Source organism: Sipha flava, unplaced genomic scaffold (assembly GCF_003268045.1).
Source record: "Sipha flava isolate LNK unplaced genomic scaffold, YSA_version1 0_pilon_pilon, whole genome shotgun sequence".
Taxonomy (NCBI): Eukaryota; Metazoa; Arthropoda; class Insecta; order Hemiptera; family Aphididae; genus Sipha; species Sipha flava.
Genome location: NW_020271713.1, coordinates 3751927 through 3771323, shown reverse-complemented (window position 1 = coordinate 3771323; position 19397 = coordinate 3751927). Strand labels below are relative to the sequence as shown.

At 28.4% G+C, this 19397-nt stretch overlaps 1 protein-coding gene across 2 annotated transcripts in view; it reads left to right on the top strand.

The window, feature by feature from the left end:
• The window catches only part of LOC112680523, a 103163-nt gene that overhangs the window by 28220 nt on the left and 55546 nt on the right, over nt 1-19397 (top strand). For both annotated transcript variants that reach the window (XM_025550741.1, XM_025550667.1), the window contains 12 exons: nt 1574-1816; nt 1901-2053; nt 4410-4658; nt 4940-5089; nt 5700-5962; nt 6568-6694; nt 9984-10154; nt 10868-11013; nt 11726-11965; nt 12610-12808; nt 14902-15101; nt 18831-18980. In XM_025550741.1, coding sequence (XP_025406526.1) covers nt 1574-1816; nt 1901-2053; nt 4410-4658; nt 4940-5089; nt 5700-5962; nt 6568-6694; nt 9984-10154; nt 10868-11013; nt 11726-11965; nt 12610-12808; nt 14902-15101; nt 18831-18980 — 2291 coding nt within the window. The remainder of the gene's footprint in view (nt 1-1573; nt 1817-1900; nt 2054-4409; nt 4659-4939; nt 5090-5699; nt 5963-6567; nt 6695-9983; nt 10155-10867; nt 11014-11725; nt 11966-12609; nt 12809-14901; nt 15102-18830; nt 18981-19397) is intronic.

Sequence of the window (19397 nt, the reverse complement as noted above, 5' to 3'; positions counted from 1 at the left end):
TGTAAATAACAACTATATCATAAGTTATAACGTTTGAAAATCTAAAGTTTATAACGCTTTGAGTGGCACAGTATAATATAATAATTTTAATCAAGAAAATCTCAAAAACGATATCCAAAAGAACTTTGGATAAAAAAAAACATGAACTATTAAAATTTATCTAAACATGTCATGGTTCAATTGAAAAAAGTTCATCTTGTATATAATTTGCGCACGTTAGGATTATCACAACTGAAGACGGAACCACAAACTATGTAGTTTTTTATTACCTGTTAACCATATTGCAGTGTGTGTGTGTGTGTGTGTGTGTGTATGAATAGCGGTGGTCGATCGGAGCAAGATGACATCCGCTAACCAGCTGTTGAGCGATAAAAATAGTATAATTGTTGTATTTCTTGAACGCTAACTATCCATTATCCATTAAATAACGAAGTTTCATATATTGTATTTTTTTATTTCTTACAACGTATCGAATTAGATATATAGTTCGATGAACGAGTTAGTTTTACGAGATTACTATTGAAGTTCTTCTCAAGTACTCGCCTTCAATTTTCCCACTCGGCGCTCTAAAGTAGAAAATATATCGTAGTTTTATTTTGTTTTATCATTTTGATTTTGCATTATCGCATGTGGGTATATTAAACACTAACTTTTCTTGTTCTGTTATGCTGCAACACTATTCGTATGATACAATAGCGTATTTTCAATATTTTTGTTGGGGGGGGGGGACTTAACAATTTTCTGAAAAGTAAGTGATTCAATAATATTATAAAGAATACATATAAGGTATTATAATATTGTTATAATAACAACTGTACTGTTATTTACAATTTAATTGTATAAATTAATTTTATCTTTCTTTGTAATTTCGTAACAAATCATTTAAGACTTGAACTTTTTTTTTGGAGGGGGGCAAGACTCGGGAAACCTCTCCTGAAAATATGCCACTGGTATGGTATGCTATTTATACTTGTACAATTTTGTACCATTCGAAATTTGACAGCACCATAATTTCATACTTCCACCCCGAATATATTATGTTATATATTATTATAAGCACTATATTATATTATATTAGCGATCACATTTAATTATCATGTTATATAATTTGATTTTAAGGTGAAAATGTACCTATACAGATTTTGAAAATCCGTAGAGTAAAATTACGAATGATAAAATTAATCAAATAAATATCACTTAATAATTTTAATTATAAGGGTTGTTATTTTAAAATCGAAAATCGGTTGTTAATCGAGGTTAATATAAATAAAATTATGAAAATCATTATACCGACTAGAATTATTTTAGAATTTTTTTTTATTTACATTTTTGCTGAAACCAAATATTAGTAAAATGTAATCGAGATTTGTGTATTTATGTTAATACAAGCAATTACCAAGCAAAGTATATAAGCTAATATTATTATGAAAATAATTAAAAATTTTGTTAAAAGTATTTAACGTATTGACACTTAGCGTTCGTTTTATCACATAATGCTTATTGTAATTACGAGTATGATTACAATATTAAAATTACAGAAAAAACCACTTAATTATCTCGTTTAACATTTTAGCTAGGAGTGAAGCTGTTATACGCGACTATACCGAAACCAGAAGAAGTAAACGAATATTATTATGACGAAGATGCCGAATTATCGATGATATTATACAACGGTCATTTTGAAATCGACATGGCCTTTTACCCTTCGGTAGTGGCCAACTTCAAAGTTTTACAAAAGGACGTCAAGTACACAACACAAGTCGGCCTGTCGGCGATCATAGTAAGAGTTGCGCTGACGGACGAATTGTTTTTGAAAGTACGATAGAACATCATAATTATATATATTGCTAGTTCAAATAAATTAAAATCACTCATCATATTATAATTTTGTAAACGACAGAATTTCCTGGACATAAAAAATACATTAAACGTGTCAACATCATACGATCGTTTTTCAAAAGTAGTTTCCGAGTTTGCAGTGTTCGCTGAAAACGAAAATCACATTGTGTCAAATTTAATCGTGTCCATAATCAATTTCAATAACACACTGAAGGTAATTTTTATTAGTAGAACAAAATCATATAATCATAAACGAATACTTTTAGTGCTTATTTTAATATCTAAAGAAAACCAAGTTTTTCTAAACTATAAAAGCAATTAATTTAGTGCAAGTTTGAATAATATAAACAAGTAAAAATATTGAGTTTGGAAAAACACTAATTTTGATTTTCAGCAAACCATTTTCACACAAACCAATCGGTAAGTATATTCTTGTGATTATTAATACTAAAATTTATTGAAATACGTTTCAACTTATTAAGAGGTACAAAATAAAATTATTTTCAGTAGATTTATGAAAATCAAATAAATAATCTATAAATGCTTTTTTAAAATATTAACTTTAGGTATTCTAATACGAACAATATTTTTCAATAACTATAAATGAATTTAAAATAAAATATTCTTTCTGTAATTAAAATTTAAAATGTTAGTTATATATTTTATTTATTAAAAATATAATATTTGTAGTTTTTATTAATTTAATTATACACACATGTTGTTTTTAGTATACCAATAACTTTTCAATGTCCTCCGTAAAACATCGAACTATCGTTAATGATTGAAGAATAATATAGTTTTTTTTGTTTAATATTTAAAGTGTATGGTTAGAATAGATTTTGTCGTACAGGTATTATACAAACTATAATTACAGACAATTCATAACAATATATCGTATATTAAATGTGTAATGTGATTTTAAAAACAGAAACATTATCAGCATGAAACGGCAAATGCTTTTGTTTACTGTGTTTGATTTTATCGATAGTAATAAATAATTAATTTATAATTTTAAAACTAATTAATAGTTGAGTAGTACATTTTATATAATTAAAACCAGATGCATTAATGTAACATTATTGAAAGTATTTTAGTCCCAACATGTTTTTAATTAAAACTTTTAAACCTCTTTAGAAACCAATATATTTATTATAAAATATTATGAAATTAATTTACAACTATAGTATTGTATATAAAAAATATGACGAATGAAATTAAAAAAATCAACAAACTATACTTACTAAAATATTATTATTTTCGATGTATTAATAATATTAAACGTATAGAAGCCAATATACATAAACATTTCAATTTATATCTTCGTAATGAATATATTATACGTCTATCAAACGTATCGTATGGAACTTTGAGGCCCAGGGGCATGAAAATTGGCATAAAATAATTTTAAAAATATTATTGTCACTTGTACTTGTATGACTTTTATAACTTTTCTGTATTTAGTGAGCATAAATAATGTACCAATATACATAATAATAATTTATTTGTAATAATGTACATATATTAATATCTATACATTTTACATAAGACAATGTATTATGCTCTACAAATAATTCGTTATTTTCGTTGAATAGTGAGTACTAGTACTATGACTTCCGTCTTATCGTATACAAATTAGTGAACGATTGGTTCGGTCCGATTCTGGTTTAAACTACATATAATCATTTCAGTTCGAACCAGTCTGTCCCGGCTCGTTTAAAATCTATTGAACAATGATTTTAAATATTAAAGACATTATTTATAGAATTAATAATTCGTATATTATCATGGGATCAATATTTTACTCCTGCGTAATTATTTTTTGTAAATTTCCTAATATATCTCATGGTACCTATTAATAATTATTATCAAAAATATTTTCAAGAAAAACGATTACAATTATTTTTGTTGTGGTGCGAGTGACATGAAAGGATTTGTATACAGCTGCTACGCCGCATTGTCCGATATAATTGTATATATATGTATACAATGTAGTACTTTCTATGTACTACATATTATCAGTTTTGTAAAAATTGTTAATATTCTACGAGCAGTTTAAATTTATACCAATTACCAATAAAGGTATCATTCAAAACTTTCATAATTTGAAATTTTTTTATTTTTAGTTATTTTTTCGTTCCATCAGATTATATTATATAAAAAATGGAATAAGTTTGATGCGGCCCATAAACTATCACAGTCTAAAATTCGTTTGTTCTCCGGTCTCGGTCCACCCTGACAAACTATTTTAAATTTTTATTCCGGCCCAGTCTAAAAAAAATGTAGCTATCAGTTCGGTCCGATTTCCTCTGTTAACATTTTCAGTCCGGTCTGGTTTTAAAATTACGGACCGTGCAGAACACTAGTGAGTAATTAAAAAATTAAATATTTTAAAAGTACATTAACTTATCGTTTTAATTTAATCTTACGTATTATGTCTAAAATGAGTGGTGAGGCATCTTAGGTCGCTCTTATAGACTTAGTAGTGCTCACAGAAGTCTGTGGTGTTTACTATTGCAAACCAAATCTCCTTCGACAATAACGTAAAACTTATTTTTTTTTCATCTCGATAGACTGCAATCGACGTTGACTTTCTGACGACGACCCTGGCAGATCCCGGCTCCGAAGACTTGGATGATGCGGATCTGTCTAACAAAGTGCCGAGCGGCATGTACGAAATAAAATTCTACTTGAAATCGCCTTTCAAGTTGCTCGAGTTCTGTAACTCAAGCGTGACTTTGAAAATTCTTAAACAATTGTACGAAACGAATATCACAGTGAGAACGAATTACACCAATCTAAACGTCGTGGGAAATATGGAGGTATCTACGACAAACGATAGTTTATAAAATACTTTTTATCACATAATACATCAGCAGATTTCAGATTCAGCCAAGCTATTGGCTAATGTCGTATGATAGTTGGAGTAAAAAATGAAATTTTGTCGAATTTTTCTTGCCTTACTACAACTAATATAACCACCGGCTTTTTTTTTTTCATAATTAAACTATAGATAAGCGTTTGAGCCTAATGTTGCACAATATACTGTAATAATTAATCTGTCGAAAGTATAGTGTTTCATAGGGGTTTTTTTTTCTCGCAGGTCTATGACGGGTACTTCGATACGGTTGTGGACGTGGACGTGACGTCCAAATTGTTCGAACTGCCCGTGTTCCGGGTGCAGGTGAAGAAAGATTACACAGAAATCGAGAAGAACGTACGGTTTGTGATCAGTAGACCGGTAGCATCGAGAGTAAGTGCTTCGTTACATCGTTGATTTTGCATTGTTATTGTTCGTAAATCACGGTACAACACTATATGCACGTGCATCGTCTAAGTCTTAGAACCCAGCACACAAAAACTAACACCGACGTTTTCATATGATGAGCAAACGTTGTGTGCTTAATTCTAAAATATAGAGTTGGATTGATTATTATAATTTCAATTAATTCGTTTGTAAACGTCTGTACATTTTATTTTTTGATTATATTTTCTAGCATAAAATAATCAAGAAAACGTGTAATCTATTCCCGTTACAGTTTTTTTTCTATATTTTATCAGAAATAAAGGTGTCTTCTGTTTACGACACAAATTATAAATTATCAAGAGTTTATTAGAATAGGGTTGATTCGGACACAGCAATTTTCTAAAAAGTAATTTACTATCATGTAATTTAACCAATAGGCGTCCTATAAATACAGAACCGCTATAATTACTAAAATCGCATTACTTCCATAATATGAATTGGACTTTTGTTTTCCCAATAATAATTTGTTGAACTTGCTTACATAAGACTCCTAGATGAAAAAAACATGTATACTTGTAATCGTTTGGTGTCTTACACAGTATTTACTGACCAACAGATCAACGAAGTAGTGTTGGATATCAAGAGCAATTGGCAAATAGACGGATATAACTTTATAAAGTTAAGCGGCGAAATTGTTACGCCATTCGTGGTGCTCAACCACGTCCAAGGAAGCCTACGATATTTTCATCAGATCAACACCAAGTCGTATTTCTTGGAGTCGTACCTCAACTATTCCGGAAAGGCCGAAATGAAAGCCAGAGCTCATCTGGAAGAAAAGTCGATCACTCTGAATTTGGAATCTTCGCTGGAGGGATTAAGGTCGGTGCAACAACTACAATGACAGTCGTATAATATCCATTTGAGGACAATATTTTAACGATAATTATCACTGTATATGTTTCTTATACAACCCACTAGTATAATATTTACATTAAAATTAATACATCAATTTGCAGTACCATATTTGAGATTTTTCCATTCATGGGTAACCACATTTCGCCACCCCGTTCCCCAATAATTTAGCTCATGTATACCCGTGAGAATTCAAAACAGTGATTATCAACTATACACGAAAAGAAAAAACACTTTCCCCAGCATCAAATTTTCCCGTTTCAGTATACTCTTAAAAAATACTAATTTTGTACAAAAATCAAAAATGTCACTTGTGACAGTACAAAATACGTCATAATATAGTTGTATAAGATATTTATTATTGCATACAATTCTTATCCTCACAATGAATTAATATGACCGTGCCTACATTTTGTTTCATTTATTCGTACTATGTTATAATTAAAACTACAATATGGAAAAATGCTGCCACTCTTTAAATAAGCTAGGGTTGATTATAGCTATCCTCCCTCTCAAAGCACCCTTTGAATCTAGTCGCAGATGTCAATCATCTAATGCTTCGTATAATATAGGAACGTACACTTTTTGGGTTCGTTGATTGTGAAGAACGGCCGTAAAGGAATCGACGCAATGATGATCGGTGACCAGTCGTACAGGATCAGTGGCTGGGCATCGGCGAACGTTTCGTTTCCATTAGCAGTATGTATTCAAGTTTAATTAATCGTTTTGGGTATAAATATTAAACATACATTTTCGGAGTGAAATATCATTTGTTAGCTTTAATTTCAACAAAATTCTCCTAACAGCTACTGAGGAATTCTCATCATGAACAATAAATGTATTATTATTATTATTATTATTATATAAATGTCAAAATAAATAAATATATTGTACGAGTTATAATTGAATGGCGTTATACAGAAAGCAACCATCCCACTAATGTTCTATATGGATATAATTGATGTTTTAGAAAAACATCTTTTTTAAATTTGTTTACAGCTCATATGATTTAAAACCAAAATATCTTATTAATTTAATGTATTTATTATTTTAAAGACTTACTAATATATTCCTAATACAATCAATACTCACTATTATTTTAATATTTGTGGTTGGTTGTCTTGTGATAAATTTAAAAATGTGGTATGGTTGCTTTATGTCGGTTGGTTGTTTTATGATTAATGTAAAAATGTGGTATGGTTGGTTGTTTTCAATGCATGCTATAACATATTTTTTAATCTTTAATAAAATACACTAATGTGACTAACTTTGGTAGTTAACAATTTTATTCATCAAACATAATTTCTTAAACTTAAATAGTAACGTTTATCTCAGTCTTTGAGTTATTTTATTAAAAAACAATATGTGTAACAACAAAATTAATAAAAAGTCTTAAAACAAAAACAAATACAACAACCTTTTTTAGAATAATAATAATAATAATTATAAACTTAACAGCATTTAATATATCTCAGTCTTTGAGTTATAACAATTAAATAGTTAAACAGTGTAATTCAAAATTTTAAAAAAAGTGTATTATTAATCAATATTATTAGTTTCTATGTCAAAATCTAAATTCTCATTGAAACCATTAACATCTTCTACAATGATACCATTTCCTGTAAAATGTGTATAAAATTCTTGAGCATCAGCAGGTATGAGATGCATTATTGACTTAATATCATCAAGCTTTGCTTGGTTGATCTCTTTCCCATTAGGCCATAGTTATTTGACACATTTAAAACAATCCATTGATAATAAAATAATGATTATCATTTTTTACAGAAAACGACCAAGCCACTTGGATTGATATTATCTTATTATTATTATCAGTCATACCTCCATTACAAAACCATGTGTCATGGATGTATTATGCATTAATTTTTATCGATATAATCATTCAGTTAGTTTTTGAAACATTGATAGATAGCGCTACACTTCAATGTTGGTTTGGTTGTATTTTGCAGAATACGTAAATTGAAATTCTCTATCTGGTTTTACTAAAACCTCGTTTTGCATTAGATTGTGGGATGGTTGCTTTCTGCATAACGCTATTCAATTGTAATAGCACATAATTTGCTAAAATATTTTAAATATAATAAATTAAAAAGAAAATTCCCACAAAGCAACAATAATGTTTAAATAAATAAAAACAGTTAAGTAAGTTCGTTAAACAAATAATGGTAGTTAACTTATCACCTCACCTTCGTGTGTATTCAACCTCGGAAATCGAAATAATTATATTTCTTATAATCACGAAAGTCTGAGACTACGGAACAATTTTCTTCTCGTAAATTATAATTATTAGATTATGACCTACTATCACTTAACAAATGAATAGTGTTTGGATAGAACATCGTTTGCGAATGCACGTTCGCGCATTCACGTTCATATTTTTTGAACGAAATAAGAACGTTACTCATTTTTATTCAATTAAAACTATTACTAATATATCTATTAATAAAACTATAGTAAATAATTCAATTAAAACGCGAACGACGTTTACATTTTTAATGAATTTGAACGATTTTAGTGGCGTTCAAATTAATTTACCATTTTAAAAATATATGTATAGATAATAAATATTTATTATAATATGTTTAAGTATAGGTTAAAGCAGGGGTCGGCAATTTATTTCTATAGCGGTCCAGTTAATTTTAAAAAAATATTTGGAGGGCCAGAAAAAACTTAAACGTAATTATATCAATAATGTATTTATTTTTGTAATAAAAACACATTAAAAGACAAATTATTTAATATTAATTGTTTATAAAGCAATTATAAATTCATACTAATAATAACAAAATTGTATTCATAAGTTTAATGAAAGAAATGACATTTCTTTTCTCGAGCTAATTTCTTAAAATCTGGTACTTTCGGAGAAAAAATGACGTGTAAAGTTAGATTAGTTATCTTGAATGGTATTTATTTTTTAAAAACGTAATTTTAGAGAACGAAGTTTCACATATTTATGTAGAGCCAAACATAATAGCTAATTTAATGGCCAGGGTTTTACAGTTCATGTATTTATCTTAGACATACTTTGTCCAAAAATCTTCAGTAGACAAACTATTGTTCATTTGCAATAAAATATTTTCTTACAATTTAATATTAGCAAAATATTTTTGGCAGTTCAGTTATTTTCCTTCCACGGGTCGGACATGACCCGCGAGCCGCCTATTGTCGACCCCTGGGTTAAAGTAAAATATACCAAATATATTTTGTAAATGTTCCATATACACAGAATAAAGGTAGGTGATTCATTAATATGAAATAAAATAAATTTTATGAACGGCCAAATGAAAGCGTTTGTTTCTTAATAGATCTTGAATGTGAACGTGTTAATTTTTAAAAAAATTAACATGAACGTGAAGGAGTTCCTTTGTTATGCACTATTTTTATTACAGTGACATAAATTAAAAATGAAAACAAAATTTTAACAAATTTCGCGATTAGCTCAATCTTTATACGATTGCGTGATAGTGGTTTTCATGGACTTTATTTTTCCCCGTAACATGTATTAGATATATTAGTATTACGAAATGCATAACTATGCATCATCCTCCTTATAATAATAATAATAATAGGAGAGTTTTTTTTTTATTAAAGTTGTTCAACCGTCCTCAATATTTTCTTCGTTATCGTAACAATATATTTACTATGACTATAACAAAAAATAAGTATACCGAATTGTTCTTATTGCTTACTATTTGCCTAGAGAAAGTGTACTATCGAAAATTGTGACGAGGTAAATTTAATATTATAACAGTCTGAATTAAATTAATTTTTTACGACTGAATGATAGTAAAAAAAAAAAAAAATACATAACTACGCAGATTGAATAGAGAACTTTGATGGTAAAATATAATATATTAGTATAATATTAATATATAATGTATAAAAAAAAAAAAAAAAAAACAATAGGTACGCACGTCTGCAGTGTGTGTTTATTACGAACGATGTTATTATAATATCATTCATGTTTTAGCTGGATGCTTATTTGACCAAAGAAGGTGCTCCCGTCGGCAGTATAGTGATGCAAGTGAAACACGATTCTCACGGCTACATGATTTTGGCTATGTTACAATCTTTGAAGAAAATTATCAGACTGAATACACTAATCGTGACTACCGACGGAGGAAGAATGACTTCAGTGGAGGTAAGTTTGATTTCAAAATGAACCATTTCATTTTAAACGGACATAAAGTCTTCGTAGACTGCGGTGTTGCTGATGCTATTGGGGTTGAGAAATATGACTCGCATAATAACAGTCGGTCTACGCGTTTTGTTAATTGTTTGTTAAGCTCGGTTCTCACAGTCATTACATCGACAATTATATTTAGTACTTAACCAAAAAAAAAAAAAAAGCGGTTCGTCTTGTCTAACTATATTTATTCACATTCATACAGTACTACGATCTTATATAAATACAATATAAAATTAATTTTGCTTGGATAACTTTTTCGTAATTTTTAAATTTTAAAGAGAAACCTTGTTTATTACGGTAACGTTTTTACATATAGTATATTTATTTTCCTTGGAATAAGAAAGTAATCTTGCGTTACAAAATGTCAAGTGTACGAAATAGTATATCATACACGTCTAACAGTATTTCGTCAGTCTAGTAGTGATTACTAGAATACGAAATAGTGATAAGATAAATTTAAGTGATCTGAAATTTGAATTATCGAGCGAGTGATTAAGTTATGTACTCGAATGGACTTCAAACGTTTTTTGAGTAACAAAGACTTTTGAGATTCGACTTGTGTGTTTACGACATTATACAGTGGTCAATCGTTGGCGGCGTTTACAACAACATAATAAAATTATTACCAAATTAGTTGATACGTAGCGTATGGTTTTGATTTTCAGATATCCTCCATGCAGGGAAACTCTGAAGCGGTTTTCGTAAAGAGCTCATTGGTATTTAGACGACCGGGAATATACTTAGTTAACGTCCAAGGTGAATCTATAATTGACGGTGTATCCACGCTGTTGTTGGGAGACGTCAAACTGTGGTAAGCACATAACGTCCACGGGTTTAGAAATTATACAATAATTACTAAATAGTAGATTCGCTTGGTTCCTCAATTTTAAAATTTACGAATAAAATTCAAAATGGCTGATATTACTTATATTCTAAGAATCTAATGCTATCGAAATTAATACAAGAACCAATAAGTAGATAAATTATTATACGGCATATGATCGTGTTTAAAATATACGAGTGTATAATAGTACCTACATAATAATTACAGTTATGCTTTTCATTAAGTTTTAATACTTTAACAATAAATCACTGATAAAAAATTACATCATCTTTCAGATTTCAAAAAAAAGCTAATTAAGTTTTTTGTACGATTTTCGTATTCTATTTTCCATTATTTCCAAGCTTTTTTTATTTTTTATTTCGATTACTCCTTCGTACCGGAAAAACTACTGATAAAACTGAAAAATCGCTTGCCCAATTCACCACACATATTGAATATTAATATTTAAACGTTTCCTGAACTGTTCCTTATCGATAGCATGGTAAGACGCAAGTATTCACCTCGTGACTAACGAATAACGGCCATTTTGATTGGAAACAATCTTCACTCCGTTGTCAGATGTCTTGGTTTTTTTTTTACCATAATACTGTAACAATAATGCTTTTGCCCTCGGTAATGACAGCCTAGATATAACCGTGATTCCGCGGCGTAACTGATCAAGGGATGTGTGCGTCCACAGGTTCATTGGCGACAAAGGTGTAATCAGAAGCTCGTTGGAATCCAGGTATCTGAACGGTCACATAAACATCGACTGGGTGCTGGCGCCTCCACGGCAGATCTGGGGCACTGTCGACATCCAGTACGCGCTAAACAAAATGCCGTACCAAAAGCTTTTTACCAAGGTGTACTTCATCGCCCCCGAGAACGGGATCAGTCAGATGAGCGTCGGGGCGCGCGTCAACGCCAACAACAAGTGGACGTAAGTCGTGAATTGCTCTTAGCACAGTATATCAGATATTTTTTCGAATCGCTTCCATTAAACTCTATAATATCTTAATTATCTCTTAATATCTACGAGGAATATATCTAAGGTGTTATACAGCCTATGTTCGTATTTTAAACACTTGTATTTGGAAAATCAGCACAACAACAAAATCCGTCTGATGTTATTGTTTTCTACCACATAAAGACATAATTCGAGTAAAAAGCAAATAGGCTAAGATACGAGTATTGTAATGGACTGTACTATAAGCGCTTCTTGTCAGGGCTTATGGGACCAATGGAATCTCTGAAAAATATATTCTTATAATGACAATTATAAAACTTGTGTGCGCGCGATTGTAATAACTTGCATTATCATATACCTACATAGAATATTCCGAGGGTAAAACACTTTTAAATCAATTAGCTCAATACGTCAGCATACTTATGACCTAATACATGATCTTAGGTACATCCTTTTAGCACTTCTGTAATACAAATTCAACCTTTCATCCTTTAAGGATCAAATTCAATACAATTACCCTTTCTGTATTTAAACATAAACGTCCGAAATCGAATTGTAACACTAAAGTTTAGATGAAAATAAAAACTTGATGATTATTTAGTGTAATGTATTTACAGATTTGAGGCTAATTCAACGGCGATGATACCATCTCTACGGAACATATCGTTTTCGACGCATTTGATATTGCCGCAAAACATTACCAACAATTACGCGATTGTCGGTAATTTTAAAATCGAGGACCGATTCGAATATATTACGCATTTGTTCCACTATCGGTCTCCGGATTTGAACTACGAGTTTGCTACGTTCAGTGAGGTCAGTAACGACGGTTTGATACTGTAAATCAATTCAATAGCTTTAATAATTAAGTGATTGAACTTAATTAAACTTCAAGCTGATATAATATTTTAATTCATTGTTTACTCAATGAGTTAAAATTTGATAAACTATTACAAATAATTACTGTTGTTCTCAGGTATGTACACAAAAAAATATTTGAGAAGTGGGGCTGTTTTAGGTTGTAAATTTTCATATTTATATAATCTATAAACTGTTTTTATTTTATAAAAAATTATTTAATAATTTTCCTAAATTAGGGGAAGAGGTTGAACCCCTAAACTCCCCCTTGCGTATACGCCTGGTCGTCGTGTGTGTAGTTATATACTACGTTTACATGGTGGCTTGAAATCAAATCGTTTTTAATATTATTTAAGACGGTTTAACTTAAACTAATTTCAAATGATTATATACGTACAGATATTAAATAAGTTTAGTCAGTATATTATAAACCATTTTAAAATTAATATTTTAACTCCATGACTTAAGCAATTTTTTTCTAAGAAAAAATCTGATAATGAACCTATATGACTCAAAAACAAATTGTCATATATAATAGTATGAATTATTTATATTTCATTTGTTGTGCATTTACAAATTACAATAATGTCAAAATTAAAATTAATTATTTTTATTCTTGCGGAAGTAAAACACAGTAAATCGACAGTTGAAATGCAAAGAAAAAAGTATTAAAAATTATAATTTGCAGATGAAAATTATTAAAACAAAAAATTGTATTATTATCTGGTACTACTATGCCCAATTAACCAGTAATGTATTGGAGGGTATACGGCGTATACTCAATACGCTATTTTTATCCATGGCGTATAGCTTATGAGAAATTGATAATACGCGAATATACGGTCGTATCTATAGTATAGCTTTAAATTTGATAAATATAAATAATAAAACTTGTAGTTATATGTATGATGTGATTCGGTATCGGATATATTATTGTTATTTTTCTTTTTTTAATGAAAAATTCAAATTTGTTATCAATTAATATCAAGTTTTTGCTATTAAACAGTCAAAATTAAGGATGTGTAGTTCACGAATGAATTTTTTTGATTCCTACTATATGATAGTTACTACATGAAATAAAGCGTATACCCATGATTTATTTTAGTAAAACATCACTGCGATTAACTGATATAACTGAAGCACGAGTTTAAACATATGTTTATTTGCATATTTGATAAATCTTTTTAAGCATATAAAACGGTTTTAAATTTATAAATTACATAACTCAAGAGCTTTAACTTTTAAAATGGTTTAAAAAAGTTAAACCATTTTAAAGTGTTTACATAACATTAATGCGTTTAATTTTAAAACGGCTTAGTTTCAAACTGTTTTAACGCCATCATGTAAACGTAGTAACATATATGTATGTAAAATAAGATCAAAGAGATAGTGATAGAGCATAAAAGAAGAATATTTTTAAGCAATTTATTTATATGTAATGTTTTTACGAGTTTCTATAACAGTGGTTCTATATTCATTTTTGACTTTTAAATAGTTCGTTTAGCTATACTCGATAAAATTTCTATTGGTGAGTTAATAATAATATTAATAATTTATGCAATAATATTATATACTGATAATAATATATACGAAACCAAAAATTATAAAATTAAATATGTAGTTTTCATAAATAGTTATACCAGCATAATCAATAGACTTGTAAATTATTAATTACCCATGGAAACCTAGAATAATTTTTACAAAAAAACTCTAGGTTTTCGTGAAGTATAGTTTAAGAACTAATGATCCAGGGTTTTTTCATCTTGATATAAGTAGATAAAAAGAAATATATTAGGTACAATCTGCAATAAAACGAATTAAAAATATTTTAATGTAAATGTTGATTTAAGTTTTGACAAAAAGTTAATTATTTCTACGATTGACTAATATTTACTCATTTTGTATAATTGTTTTCGTCACTCGTCCAAGTTATTGAAGTACGTTATTGTTACTTAATTAGATAATGAAATAAAGTAACTTAGCCAACTCTAAAAATGTAAACACTTTTACGGCTTATAAACGTTTCATTTGACCGAAATTTTTTTACATAGGTTTATTGGGATAACAAAATTGATGGTGTCGTGTCGTGGGCGTACAGAACCGAAAATCGTGTGTTTCTCGTGGACGCATTTACAGGAGTGACCATGGAACATTTTTATGACATAAAAAATGTGTTCGATGCGAGTTTCCTCAAGCACAGACACGAATCCCATTTGGTATACGAGAAACCTGATAAGCAGCACAAAATCAAGTAGGAAAATGTTATGATTTATATAAACACAAGAGATTTGATCATTTTAAATGTAACGAATACAGTTTAGCTTCCAAACTATTTTGACCATTTTTTTTCAAATTGTGTATTTTTACATGTTAAATCAGAATGTACTTTAAAAAAAAGTCGGTAACATAAATATATGTTTATGGGTATAACACATTACGCGTGTTCAAATGTAAGTTTATATTTATAAATTTTATATATAATTAAAACTAATATAAAAATCTACTTGCTGTGTAACGGGGAGATATTTTAGTTTGATATTCGTTAATTGTACATCCATTCACTAAGCAAACACCCTTTACTCGTTTTGGGGAAGTCTCACTGCATGAGTCCAACTAAATCTATAAAAATTCTCGATTTGCTTTGAAAAACAATCTTGGGTGTAGTAAGATAAGTTCATAACATAAAAAGCAAATACGATGGGGAATTTTCGATTTTACCTAAATGTCAAGCATAAAAAATTCATGTTTAAAAAGAAAATGCTTCATTTTTGACCATAACTTCTAAAGAAGGTTTGATCGATTTTTTTTTTAAATAATATCTTGATATATATTCAAAAACACACAAAAGGTTGAAAAAAGGTTGCTAAAAATAGCTTGGAGTTAAACTGCAGTTATTCCTTAAACATTTTCAACATTTATTTTTAAATATAAGTCGATTACACTCAGTATACTATTAACCAAAAAACGTACACAGAAAAATTCGGAGTAATTAAATATTCATAACGATATAATATAATGATATTCTATCATTGTAAACATATGAAATGTCCTATACATTTTTATTTATTTTTTGTTTCACATTCATATATTCTTCTATTCACATTTTTTTCACATAAATTTTATTTTGAACGTTTTTAAATATTTTATTATTTACCAAGTGCATAAAGGTTTTATTTAACTGAATATTTTTTTTAGCCATTATAAAATAAAAATAAACTTCCTTTTATATTATTATCACTCACTATTAATTTATAAATTAACTTTCTAACGTTAAACTAACATAACTAATTCAAATTAATTATTATTAATAATAATAATATAAAATATATATATAAAAAAATAAATATATATTTACATTAACTTACCTATCCTTGCTTGTAGATAAATTATTTTATTAAAATTATAAGTTTCCAACATTTAAAAATAATTGAAAATCATTATTACACACACTTGTGCTGCTTCATGAATGCCAAATTAATTATAAAAGGTGGTTAAATTTGTATCATATATTTATTAAACGAGCAGGTAATTTGTTGAAAAATAATGTAAGGTATCATTGAGCTCAAATAATTTTATTTTTTTTATAAATATTTATTAAATTATAACGAAAAAAAAATGCAAAAAAATATATTTATAAAAATGAAAAGAAAATAATTAAGTATTTTAATATTATACTTAGATAATACACAAATATTGCCGAAGCAAAACTAAAATGTATAAAATCTTTAATGTTAAATATAAAATGTATTATAAAGAGTAAAAAAGGCAAATGAAAAGTTATATCAGTAGTACGACTTAAATAAGATTAATAAAGGTTCTATTTATACTCGTGTGCATAATACCACGTGAAATATATAATATTACGTAGATACACATAATAAAACCTTAATTATGAACAATCTACATATATATATAACTGTGTTTACACAGTGGTGGTTCATTCCAAATATGGGCCCATGTACAATAGTAAAAAAAGGTAAATAGTAAAAATAGTAAAAAATTGTAATTAAAAATATTATAATTATAGTTATATAAGTTCAAGTTTAAAGTAAGTATTTTTATTCTAAAATTATAAAATCTTATAAAAATCTAGGTACTACCCTTTTTTATTGAAATTTAAATTATGTAAAAAATAAAATGAAATTACATATAATATTAATAATAATAGTTCGATCGAAATTTCGTTTGCATTCTTTTCAAAATTATTAATTATTTTTTTTAAATTTAATTAATGCGCTCGATCGTTTTCAAAAGATAGAATTCCAAGTCCACTTAATTTTCTTTATACATTGTGCTCTGTAAATAGTTTTTTATTAATTTTAATTTTAAAAATGAACGTTCCGCTGTAGCAACTGTTACGCGGAGTGTTAAAAATATCATGCGCTCATGGGCGTAGCTAGGATTTGAATCAGGGAAGGGGGCAAAATAAAACACATTTTTATTTTTACAAGTATTTATGTTTATTGTAATTTTACACTATAACAATGTCAATAGTCTTGGATTTTCGCAAAATCTGCTTAAAATTTTCTGTAGCAACTCTTCTTTTTTTTCATCAAGCAGTTTTCTATCCGCGCTTAGTATGCAGAGACCTAAAATAATTTACATTGTATACAATTAATATAATTTGTATTGATAAAAAAAAACTGTTTTAATTTACCATTCAGACGATTTTCCGTCATCGTTGAACGCAACCAAGTCTTTACCTTTCTTAAGGTACTGAATGACCTCTCAATAGTACTGGTTGTACATGACTGAGCTAACGAAATGTGCAAGGCTTGCCTTATTTTAGGGGAAAAAAAATATCTGTTTCTTGGCCGGGGGGGAATTGCCCCCTGCCCCACCCTCACTACACCAATGCATACGTCGCAGCGCGCTGTACGTATATCAGAAAATATTATTGTTAATGTGGGGTTCTTTATAAACAGTAATTCAGTAACTGGTAAAACGTTTTTTAATGGTATTATTGGATTATCCAATATTAAATAAAATATATTGATTTTAAATTGTTCTTCTGCTGAAGTAAGAAAATCTCTGTAAACCGAAGAACTTTTAATACATTAAATGTATTGCATATAATAATATCGGATTATGGAATTACTAACAGCATTAATTTTATTTGACAAAATACCTGTTTCATCAATAGCTTACTTTTTTTTTATTTTTTCATGGTATTGTTTGAAAAATGTACTAATTTTCGTTATCCGTTTAATAGATCCTTCTCTTTGTTTTTTTTTTTATTTTGGGTTTTGCAGCACTATTTGTAAATTGTAAAGCCATTATAATAATAATTTATAAAATAAAATATTTAATTTAGTTTGTCATGTATTATTTTGTATTGACCCTGAACAATGACATTTGAGACTACAAGGGTCATAAAATAATACATCTTACTAAGTAAATACGTAGCGATATTTTAGTCGTGTAAATTCGTACAGGTTTATATCATATGTATACTTTATAGGTAATAATATAGCCATCCGGTGTGAAAAATGGCCGATAAGCGACAAAGCGATAACGAAAAACCATTGAAAATAGATTTTTATAAAAAAATGTTGGTCTCCCTAAATTGTTATTTATTTTGCAGAAGTAAAGATAATCAAATTTGATACAATATATATAACAATTATACATTGATATCAAATTGAGAACCATGTAAACAATCTTGTTACTTTTTCATAATTATATTTATTTAATTTTTTTTCTACAATTTTGAGCAATAATGCCTCCTTAGCTAAGGGCCCGTGGCATTTGCACACATCACACACACGTATGACACGCCACTGTGTATACATGATATGTATGGTGTATATATATATATGAAGTCTGTAAATACGTTACTCAACCAAAACATTACCGAAATAAAATATTACGTAGGTAGCTATAATAATTCGAATATTTTAATTCCATTAATGATTTTTAATACACCATTTCGTTGCATTGTGGATGAGAACATTAAAACGTCAACGTGAATATTTTCCAGGCTGAACATATTTTATCCGCCGGAAACCAAAATCACCTCGGCAATTGTTGATTTTGAATCGTTCGACAAATTCATATCGTTCATCAACACGACTACACCGTTCGTTACGATTTCTTACTTCGCGTTACGTGTTCTGGCCGAAACGACACCGTAAGTACATATACACATACACACATACACTTGTAAATATTATTTGTTTTTATATAAATGAGAATGCTGTCTGAAAAATACAGTCGCCTTATTTTTGGGTTTATTATTAGGAATCAAAAGTAGTGTAGACGGTTCATTAGAAATATTCGTTAACATACAGTTTTACCGTTATTACTATTATTTATTACTAGGTGTTTATTATTAAACTGTATTACGTCATTCAATGTTTCCAATAAACATTATTTTACAAAATTTAACATTTTACGTTTTGAGAATACTAAGGAAATAAGGAAGTAAGGAATGTATTAGTTTTACGATAATATATATATACTTGTATATTAATCTTATTTTATCGTAAAAACTTTTTTGAATAGTAAATCTGCACAAGTTTTACGCAACAATGTTTTAGATCGCATA